This window comes from Salvelinus alpinus, chromosome 12 (assembly GCF_045679555.1).
Source record: "Salvelinus alpinus chromosome 12, SLU_Salpinus.1, whole genome shotgun sequence".
Classification (NCBI taxonomy): domain Eukaryota; kingdom Metazoa; phylum Chordata; class Actinopteri; order Salmoniformes; family Salmonidae; genus Salvelinus; species Salvelinus alpinus.
This window is the reverse complement of record NC_092097.1, coordinates 27,204,563-27,215,961: the sequence shown is the minus strand read 5'-3', so window position 1 is coordinate 27,215,961 and position 11,399 is coordinate 27,204,563. Positions and strand designations below refer to the sequence as shown.

The 11,399-nt window shown below is 42.5% G+C and overlaps 2 protein-coding genes across 2 annotated transcripts; one reads left to right on the top strand and one right to left on the bottom strand.

Moving 5' to 3' along the window:
• The first annotated feature begins 222 nt into the window (after positions 1-222).
• LOC139535798 (amphoterin-induced protein 1-like) lies at positions 223-4,840 on the top strand. Its single transcript, XM_071335606.1, has 2 exons — positions 223-498; positions 1,112-4,840. Exon 2 carries the CDS (start codon positions 1,140-1,142, stop codon positions 2,778-2,780), a length of 1,641 nt encoding a protein of 546 aa, XP_071191707.1. The 5' UTR covers positions 223-498; positions 1,112-1,139; the 3' UTR covers positions 2,781-4,840.
• Positions 4,841-6,719: 1,879 nt separating this feature from the next.
• Positions 6,720-11,087, bottom strand: LOC139535799 (pepsin A-like). The gene is made up of 9 exons (XM_071335607.1): positions 10,931-11,087; positions 10,520-10,670; positions 10,276-10,396; positions 9,985-10,103; positions 8,120-8,319; positions 7,881-7,997; positions 7,557-7,692; positions 7,288-7,386; positions 6,720-7,068 (listed from the first exon to the last, which is right to left on the bottom strand). The coding sequence occupies exons 1-9, from the start codon at positions 10,984-10,986 to the stop codon at positions 6,916-6,918; spliced, it is 1,152 nt and encodes a 383-aa protein (XP_071191708.1). The 5' UTR covers positions 10,987-11,087; the 3' UTR covers positions 6,720-6,915.
• Positions 11,088-11,399: the final 312 nt, after the last annotated feature.

Genomic DNA, 11,399 nt, shown 5'->3' with positions numbered 1-11,399 from the left:
TAACATACACCTGTGTAAACTTTTCACCTGTTATTAGACCTACAGAAGAAAAGAAAATAACCTAGTAACTAAAATAAATAGGCTACCGCTTAAAACCCCTTTCTCCTAATCTGTATTCCCTATTTAATCGTTTCTTTCTACCTTACATGATAATAATCCGTAAAAATGTTGCATTGAGCTACTGGGTTGAAAACTAATGGACTTGGCTCGAGGTCGGTGCTGTGTTTGTCATAGCGCATCTCGTGAGCGCCCTCCCAGTAATAAATCAGAAGGCTGTTGCTTCTCTCTCTTTGTTACGGCATAGAAAGCTTGACATCATTCGGCTGTGGTCTACTCTGCTTGAAGCACTTCCGAATTAGCTTTGTTTATATGAATTATAGCCAATTGATAGGCTACTATTTTGCATCGACGTCGTGGATCCATTTGCTGTTCAACCTGCGACATTTCTCAATATCGCCTTTGATCTTCTTCAGTTTACGCATTGAGAGGGAGCACAAGGTAAAATAAAGCTTGTGGATACGCAGAGAGGTCTTCTGGATGTTGAGCAGGTTTCTATAGGTTTTGAAAATGAAACAATGTTGCATTTATTATCTTAAATATGCAAGTTTGTAAATGTATCTTATTGAGTCAGATTATGGCATCAGCAGATAAAAAAGTACTCTGCTTTTTTTATGTAGCCATAGACTATTGTACATTATGCAGTGCTTTTTGTGACTAATGTGGCTAGAGGTGTAGGCTGTAGGCAGTGTGTCCAATGTTTAACATGTGTTAGTGAATGAAACAAGCATGGAGATGAAGGAAGGATTTGTACAGAGATGCATGAAGTTCAACTCATGATTGGAATTATTGTAGATGTCCTGTGGTGCAATGCACCCAGGTAAGTGTACCAAGTGTGTATGGGTAAAGTACATTACTGGTTTGTAGTGCATTTACTCTGCTTGACAGCCCACATGTGTGAGTTATGATTAAGTCATATGGTTGTTAATGTTATAGCTAGGTGTTGGCATAATTTTTGCCAGGGGACACTACAAATATCAAGGTGAGTGTAGACAATGTGCTGCTGACCTCCCATAAAAGATGTGATGAATAACATTACAATACTTTATTTCAGCACATGGTCGTTTGAGGGTGTATGTCATATGCAGCCTAAATGCTGCATTTGGAAAACAAGGATTCCCTATCAAAAAATACATCCAACATCCTCCACCATGCTTGCACCTGACATGGTGGATGGGCAACTCTCTGGTTCCCATTGTGCCATAGCAGGAGTGTCTATTAAGGGGCTCTTTGCCCTTCTGGTCCTGACTCTCCTACTGCCTCCAGGAGCAATGACCAGCTCCAAACCTATTACCTGCCACAAAACCTGTTTGTGCGCTAGCAACATCGTCAGCTGCTCCAAGATGAACCTGACCGGAATCCCCATGGCTCTGCCTCGCTACACCGCTGTGCTGGACCTTAGCTTCAACCAAATCAGTAAACTGAAAGCTGAATGGACCCCGGTCAAGCTCAGCAAGCTGCACAGTCTCCTGCTCAGCCACAACGGCCTCACCTTCCTCTCCTCTGAGGCTTTTCTGTACGTCACATGGCTGCGTTACCTGGACCTGTCCTCAAACGGCCTGAAAATCCTGGAAGAGTTCATTTTCGAGCCCCTGGAGCACCTGGAGGTGCTTTTGCTTTACAACAACCACATCTCCCAGATCGACCGCACCGCCTTCTCGGGCCTCAACAGCCTGCAGAAGCTCTACCTCAGCCAGAACCAGGTGAAACGCTTCCCCTTGGAGCTGGTTAAGGAGAGGAACCGGCTTGAGAAGCTCATACTACTGGACGTGTCCACCAACCGGGTTAAACTCCTGCCCATACAGGAGCTCCAGGTCCTGCCTGCCTGGATCAAGAATGGTCTCTACTTCCACAACAACCCACTGCCCTGCAGCTGTGAGCTGTACAGCATGCTGGCCCGCTGGCACCTCCAGGAGCTCAGCTCCGCCACTGACTTCAGGGACGACCACACCTGTCTACTCCCAGGTACGCAGAAGGAGAAGGTGCTTACCTTGGAGCTTAACAAGGTCCATCTAAATTGCAGTGCTGTGACCATCATAGGTGAGGAGGCCTATCTAGAGCAGGTTTTAAACCTGGGCTGTGACACCAGGCAGAGGGACATGCTGAAGAGCTGGGTCTTGCCCGGCAATGTGCAGGTGTCCTCTGGGAACCAAAGTGCTAGGGTCCTCAGCGACGGCAGTCTGCAGATCGGGCCCCTCACGCTAGAGGACTCTGGGGTCTACACCTGTTACGCAGTGGGGGACTCCCTCAACGAGACTCTGTATGTGACTGTGGAGGTGCACAACACCACTCAGGCTGGAGGGCATGAGGGCATGAAGACAGCTTACACCACGCTGGTGGGCTGTCTGGCCAGTGCGGTGATGGTGCTCATCTACCTCTACCTCACACCCTGTCGCTGCTTCTGCTGCTCAGGCCAGGGCCTGGACAAGAGGGCTCTGGGGGACAGCCTCCACTCTTCCACTGTCAGCGTTTCTCCCACCCATGAGGACACAGGCCCAGAGGGAGGCGGAGGAGGAGGGGGGGCCTTTGATAAGCCTCCTTTCAACAGGCATGTGGCCTTCCCGGACCCAAAGGGCCTGATCGAGCAGAATGGGCGACTGAGCCCATGTGGGGAGGAGGAGGAGGAGTGGCAGGAGGAGGACAGAGGAAGACAGGGACAGAGAAGAAAGTCAGATGCGGAGTCTCTGAGCTCTGTGTGCTCGGACACCCCTATTGTGGTGTGAGAGGGTGTTTCGCTTCAACTAGAAGATCTTTCACATCAAAACATTTGGGGGAGGGGGAGGATGGGCGACTCAGCTGCCTCAGTAGGACTGTGACTTAATTATTAAGCAGAAAGAGGCTATCCACTTCCCATATGCATCAGTTCAGTAGGGCAAGTAGCTTTACGTAGTGGTATTACACTATCTTGTCTTTTTATAAGACAAGAACTTTCAACCAAATGAGGATTCATTCTCACTAATTTATTATGTAGCAATCTGTGTTCATCAAATGCTTCAATCTCTATGTTTTAAAATACCAATATTGTTAATGCTTTCCAGTGATAAGGGGCACAAAAACATTACGAGTTGTAACTGAATTCATGTAACCAATAGAAGCAGCATTAAAATCTATTTAATGCAATAGACACAACATTGCTCCAATACATCTGTGCTGCTGTGAAGCCTGGATCACCAGGCTAAGAATAGTCTCTGTCACTTAATCACTATAAGGTGGGGAATGCTAGTGGGACAGTGTGTGCCTGGGACAGAAAGGATATTTGTTAGCAGCCAAGCCCAGTCCTACCAAAGGGAGTTGTTGTGACAATCCACTGAGTACTTCTGGGTATGGGTTCAAGTCCCAAACCAAATGGACAAATGCCTACTGGGCGATCGTCTCATAAACACAGTCAGAAATAGCAGCCAGTAGTACAGCTAATATGCTAGCCCACTTAGCGCCCCTGCCACAGCTGAGCATTGGATGTAAACACAACTCTAGCACAGGAACAACATATACTGTGTCATCCTGTCATTCACTTGTATTGCTAAACAGACACAACTGCACCTAGAAGATTAAGGACGGATGTAGGTGGTATAATACAAAGGTCATTGATATTATGCCAGCAAGATGAGCTTGGGAAAAATGGTCAACAAACAGTCAGATGTTAATTTTACCCATCTGTTTATCAAGATGGTTTGAGCTCTTGTTTTGAAGCTGAACCTTATGATGTAGCTCTGCTCAGTCACCCAGTTGTAAGCTATGGGGTTTTCTTAACGTGCTTCATTAGATATTACCGAACCTTGACTGACAGCTTTTCAACCTGAGTATCTCTGTCCCTCTTAACTTGAAATCAGGTGCCATTGTAATTGAAGTACCTTGATGGAGGCACTTACTGCGGTGCTGTTTTAGAGGGACCTCTTTGAAGACAGACTCCCACCTCTTATGACCATGTACTCAAACCTATAGTATAAGCTGAAAGGCACTTTATTAACTCACACTAAAGCAGTTACTGAACACAAATACCAAAATATGTGCCACTAACATTTTCAGAGTAGACTTTCTTATGATCCATTCATGTCTATCCATTCTGCCTACTCAGGGTCATATAGTTTCATATGTATGCGTACTACACATTATCCAACTATCACATACTATATATTAATCAGATGTTTAATATTATGTATCTCTACAGTATTAATAGTTATGTAAAGATGTTGAAAAATACTGTGGATGAGTTTTTGCATACTAGCCAGATAATGTTATATGAGAATATTATCTTAACCTATACTCTTGTTATGCTTTGAAGACCCTTAAATTAGACAATTTTCTGGCATTGTATGATTGACATGGTCATTTCTGATAGAAGCTATTGGACCTCTGGCTCTTCTGTTTAAAGACTTATAATTTTTTCCAGGTGAAGAAAATGTATAATTTCGGACCAAGCAATGAATTACTTCAAATATGCAAAGAGTAACGTGCGTAGTCTCCTATGATACTCAAAAAGGGAATCAGCTGAGTAATTGTTATTTGTATCGATATGTAAAAGTATTATGTGTCTTTGTTGTAGTCATTTCTCGTGATGTTCTGCGTTTACCTACTGTACGTCTGTGTTACTTACTATATTAAGAATACTTCAATGTCTCTACTCACTGCATATTGTTGGGTCAAGTACAAATGCATTAATCTGTAATGACAATCTTTTGTCAGAATCTCTCCTATGCTCTCAAATGTCTTCCTGTTCATCCACTGTACCTATAGCTGTCAACTGTATTCACAACCTTATAAAGATCCAAGCCAAGAAGTGTGATGATGCTGTGTTTTCTAGGATAGGGGCACTCAAGACATACATAACATGAAGTTGAAACATCTCAATATCTGAATTGATGCTTTATAACAGCCCTCCTTGCGATTTAGTGTTTTCTGTTCCTCTGTGATGTGAGCCTGAATATCAGGCTTCACTGAGCCAAATGGCATGCCACTCCACTGGCTTCTGTTTCTATAATACCCTAATGACATGCACTGTGGTCACTGGGGGATGAAATGCTAGAGCTCACAGACCACTGAGGTGGAAACTCATCTTGCTCGGGAAGCAGTGTGTATTGCACTCATCTGTCCATTTACTTTCTTCAGGCACTGTTTGATGCAAGCTCTTTATTCTTCCTATGTGCACACCATCACGTCCCATATGTCATTTACAGGTAACTCAATAACAGGTCGACTGAAGGAAGGACAGTGTGTTTCTGTGTGCATTTGTGTTTATCACCAACCTGAACTACTGTACTCAATGTCATTATGAATTAAGTGTCCGTCTCTGCAGAAGAAAGTGTAAATGAAGACTTCTACTAGATTAATTAAGAGGACTGGAGAGGGATGTCCAAAAACCCTGTGCATCCCAAATGGCCCGCTATTCCTTATACAGTACACTACTTTGGACCAGGGTCCATAGGGCTCTGGCCAGGGAATAGGGTGCCATTGGGATGCAATCCCTGATTCAGTCACGCCAGATGTCTTATATTACTATATTGACCCTCACCAGCAGCAAAACCATCCAGGTCTTTGTAATTTACATTTTACATTTACATTTTAGTAATTTAGCAGACGCTCTTATCCAGAGCGACTTACAGTAGAGTGCATACATTTTATTACATTTTTACATACTGAGACAAGGATATCCCTACCGGCCAAGAGCAGACGCTCTTATCCAGAGCGACTTACAGTAGAGTGCATACATTTTATTACTTTTTTTTTTTTTTTTTACATACTGAGACAAGGATATCCCTACCGGCCAAACCCTCCCTACCGGCCAAACCCTTCCTAACCCGGACGACGCTATGCCAATTGTGCGTCGCCCCACGGATCTCCCGGTTGCGGCCGGCTGCGACAGAGCCTGGGCGCGAACCCAGAGACTCTGGTGGCGCAGCTAGCACTGCGATGCAGTGCCCTAGACCACCGCGCCACCCGGGAGATCTGTAATGGAGTGACAAGTTCGATTAAACTGGGTGATTTAAAGCAGCAGATGTTCTGAATGAACAACAATACATTGGTATCCCCCTCTCTCTAAAAAGGACTAGATCATACAGGGTTTATAGTGGATAGATGCTAAGATTACTGCACATTAATGAATGCATGATATTTTCACTGCAAGAGGTCTATGGCCTTGCTGTAACATACTGTACAATATGTATTATTGTCACATATAGTGGTAAAAAATTACACATTTCCATCTTGTAGATATTCAAGCATAGTTTATAATTAGAACCGTTTGACCTGCAGAGGAAATGTAAATACGACCTGAATCCATCTAAGATGACGTGGTTAATGCCAGTCAGTGGCTGCTGATGATGAATGATTGGCATGTGGTTGTATGTGTGTGGACGGAATTCAAAAGAGGATGACTCATCCTTTCTCTGTAAGCCCCCTCCTGACTCAATTAAATGAATAGCAACATATATAGTGTCTATTTGAGTTTCTAGGGGTTGTTATGCCATCTAGTGGGCAGCATTGTGAATTATTGAGCTCAACATACAGTCTGACACCAGAGGAGAACACTCAAGTTTATATGGAGGATGGGACAATAAACAGTTACAACAGTTATCTGGTTAATCTGAATGAAAATCCATTTCAAGTGTCAAACAGACAACACATTTGAAAAACAGCATAATAGACTTAATCAATCATTAATCGGATACAGGTTAACTTTGTTTTATTTGCATAATTGGAACAATTGCATAGTAGTGGAGATTTTTTCATTTTCCATTACCCATGTCTGATGTTCACTTCAGATGTAAACAGAAGTGGAGTGAAGATGGTTGGGCTGGTGAATCTCTCTCAGTCTGAGATGCAGACAGGTATGGTGTCAGGGCACCAGCAGGGTTGTCAGTATCAGTCTGACTCTGGACTCTTTTTAGCCTGGGCCAAGCCCACCCAGTTCTGGTCTCTGTTGAAGACAGTGTAGAACTGCCTCATGAAGACCTCACCCAGAATCCACTGATCATTGTCCCAGGTGCCAAAACCAGTAGTACAGCTGGAGCCATACTGGAGGGAGAAGAGATGGAGTATGACTTCCAGGTGGAAAAGTTTCTCAACATTGTTGACTTCCTTACATTGCAACAATTATTAAATTACCGTAATAGCATTGGCACATCTGTGGTTATTTTAACTGGCATGATTCTTTAAATATCACTAAAATAGTATGATATTGCACTCAAATACATGCTCAAATGGAACATTAGACTACATTTTAGAGCTACTTACTGGGAAAACATAGGTTGATGCTGGGAGAATGAAGCCGAATCCATTGATGTTGAAGGTAATCTCAGGCATGCGCTTTATGTTACTGCAACTCACGATACCCTGTAAAGAAGTGAGGAATGTTTATTTTTTATTTTATCCTGAAAACTTTTACAGAGCCACGTTCATTAGTAACATAAATAATTTCCACCTCAGTTATTAGAAATCTGAAAAACTTAACAAATATCCATTACAAAACTGTGTTCATAAGACTGAGATCCAGTGAAACCCACCTGTTCGCTGAAGGCTCCCACCCAGCCATTGATGTTATTGACGTCCCTGGTAGGCCCTAGGATCTCAGTGGTGCCAGAGTCTACTACAGCTTGGCAGCCTGCTGCACACGCCACAGTATTCCCATTGATAGTAATACTGCAACAAGCAGAGCACATTCAGCAGAGCATCACTATTCTGTAATCATCAACAACAAAAGTAGGCCTAACACCAGTGACTGATCATCCTTAATGAGTTTGAACTTGGCTGGTATCTTGTGTGGGAAAATTATCATCTTCAATTCTGTTACACATACACTCACAAACACTAGCCGTCCATAATATTACCTGTCTACAGTGATCTGCCAGTAGCCAGTAGGTTGAGAGATGGGAATCCATTGGATGCTTCCTGTGAAGTAGGAGGGGTCAGTTCCTCCCAGGATTAACATACTGCCATCTACAGAGCTGGGAAGAAGAATTTACATGTTCATCACATAGAAGGACTTAGTAAACATCAGCAGATCATACCCCCCTCGTCCCCGACCCCTCCTCCCAACCGTCTACTTATTCCTCCAATGAAATCTCACCTGGTCAGATAGATGGAGAACAGGTCTTGAGGGATCTTTCCTTGTTTCCAAATGTTGTCAAATACAGGAGTACCTCCGTTAATTGACTGCTGGTCGGGGAAGGCCAGGCCCAGAATCCCATCCCATGGTAAGTTATCCAGGAAAGCATCCTCCACCAGACTCAGGCCAAAGATCTGGTTTGTCACATACAAGTCACCGAACTGAGGGGAAAAAACAGTCACACACACACATCCTCTCAAAATGCTGGTGGTGACACATTTCAAAGGCCTAGTGAAGTAAAGAATGCAATTTTCCTATGTTTTATATACACTGAGTGTACAAACATTAAAAACACCTGCTCTTTCCATGACATAGACTGGCCGTAAATCCACTTCAATTAGTGTAGATGAAGGGAGGAGACAGGTTAAAGAAGGATTTTTAAGCCTTGAGACAATATTGAGACATGGATTGTGTATGTGTGCAATTCAGAGGGTTAATGGGCAAGACAAAACATTTAAGTGCTTTTGAATAGGGTATAGTAGTAGGTGCCAGGCGCACCGGTTTGTGTCAAGAACTGCAACGCTGCTGGGTTTTTCATGCTCAACAGTTTTCCATGTATATCAGGAATGGTCCACCACCCAAAGGACATCTAGCCAACTTGACACAACTGTGGAAAGCATTGAAATCAACATGGGCCAGGATCCCTGCCATCCCTGTGGAATGCTTTCGACACCTTGTAGAGTACATGCCCTGATGAATTGAGGCTGTTCTGAGGGGAGGGGGGGGGGTGCAACTCAATATTAGGAAGGTGTTCTTAATGTTTTATACACACTTTGAGGTTGGAATAATAGTGTTAAATTGTGAAAATTATGATAATGCCCTTTTAGTGTAAGAGCTGTTGGAAAATACATTTCTGCCTGTTTTGTTGGGATGGAGTTATGGCCTGCCTGGTGACGTCACCAGGCATTAAATTAGTTAATAGGCCAATAAGAAAGAGTCCCAAATAACAGCTAGTTTTCAGTTTTCCCCTCCCTACTCAGACCAATATCAGAAAGTCCTGGCAAAAGTCTTGCTTGAGAAATTGCTCTTTGTTAAGAAGCTATTTTTGTTTCTTTTTGACAATTTTAATTGAAAACAGTCACAGTAAGGTACTTCATTGTTACCCAGAAATGATTTGATATTGAGATGAAAATGGCTAAATTGTACCTTTAAGAATGAAAAGTTGTAGGGGAGAGTGGGGTAAGTTGATTCAAAGGGGTAAGTTGAGCAACCTTTGTTTCTAGGAAACCATACACAAAATGTATAATTTGACCAAATATTTAGGAAGAGGTCATCATTTCAAGTTAGGTCCAAAAAACAGATTTTCATCAAGTCAAATTAATTTGTGTTAGAGGTTTCATGATGCTTGTAACTAAACCAAAGTAGATATTTTTTTAACGATTGTTCTATACATCAGTTTGGGTCTCTATAAGCTTCAATGTGAGGTCCTAAACTTAGCATGAAAGTGCAGTGTAGCTGTGTGGACTAATATAGTCTAAATGTTTGCCTTGGGTTAAGTTGAGCCAATTGCCATGGGGTAAGTTGAGCCGATGGTTGAGCCAATGGCAAGTTCAGCAAATTGAAGTATTTTCTTCTCAGTGTTAAAAAAGTATAAAGTGTTTGTTAGGTCTTAAGCCAGTGTTAAAATATGCTTAAAATAATAAAAAGTCAAAAAAGCGATTGTGATTGTGTTGAATTGTGTTTGGGAAATAAAAAAGTTAAACTTGGTTTTAAAAAGGTAGTGGTAATATTTAATTTAGTCCAGAAATGTGAGTGTCATACTGAGAGTACATATAGTGTTACATTACCAATGTTGGAGAAAGTAAATAGATATTTCTGTTTCTCACTTTTACGGTGTCATATCCCACATCCCCTGTCATGTAACCAGTGACATATTGGATGGAGAAAGTCTCTGAGCTGGGCTGGAATGTGGAGGATGCTGTATTGTTGAACCTGGCATGGTTGTCTGGTGAGGGTGGGAGGGAGAGAGGAATAGACATGATTTAAATCAACATTTTTAACAAAGAATCAAAGGATAAAATGTCATGTTTAGATACAGTTCCACAACTAGTTACTATTTCATTGTTTCCCGGTTGTGTATTTTAGTATCCCTGTCATCAATGTGTGTCCATACTCACTGCAGGCCTGGCTGCTGCTGCAATGGACAGAGGGCACCCACAGGTCAGCAGAGCCCGTGTCAAAGAGAACCTTGAACGACTGAGGGGGAGTACCGATGGCGATGACTCCGTAGTATGTCGACTGTGTGAGACAGTCAAGGGAGAAAGACAGAGAGATTCGTGAGATGATATGATGAATGTTTCAGCCAGACACTTGAGTAAGCCTAAGCAGTCACCAATGGAGACTATAGCTAGGTGCACTCACCTCTGGATAGTAGATCATGGGCACCATGGCACCACCCGCCCTGCTGTTAAACTTGGCTCTGGGGTTGTAGCGATACTTCCTCTTGTACTCTTCATACAGACCCTTCTCCTCCAGAGTCTGCCTGGCTGACTTCCCCTTTATCAGAGGAATCCTGGGCCACAGAGTGGACATCTCTAGTTTAGCATCAGATAATATAACACTACTGCAATCTCTATGACTCAGAGGAACAGTCTCAAAACGGTCTGATGCTGCAGTTAGAAAACTGATTTCCTTTCACTTTAGTTTCAGCATTTTTAAAAGCTACCCTCATGTTTCTCTCAACAACACAATACCCTACAGAAATCTGCGATGATATAAGGTGCAAGAAATGAAATACATTATATATTTTATTTAATGAATGATGGTACTTACTTGAGAAGGCACTCAGAAAGGGTCACTAAGGCAAACAGCACAACAGCCAACTTCATCTTGTCTGATCAGTTACCTGGGAGTACAGTACATTGGACTGGCTATACCCTGGCCTTTTTATACACTGTGTGTTTGGACAGTGTTCATTATTCCCAGCATTTACCACTCATATAGTTCTGCCATATACTGTACAATGCAGTGATAAGAAACCACTTAATGGCTATAAGAACAGACTTAAATAGGTAAATAAATCAGATAAGGGGAACAAAAAAGATTTGGCTATAATGGCTATAAGAACAGACTTAAATAGGTAAATAAATCAGATAAGGGGAACAAAAAAGATTTGAGACAAGTTCACCCGAAACCTTTCAAACAAAAACACAACATATACAATCATTTTATATTTATTGTTCATTATCAATCATTCGATAAGAAAACATTTCATCAGTGTTTGTCCTCGAGATTGAATAGA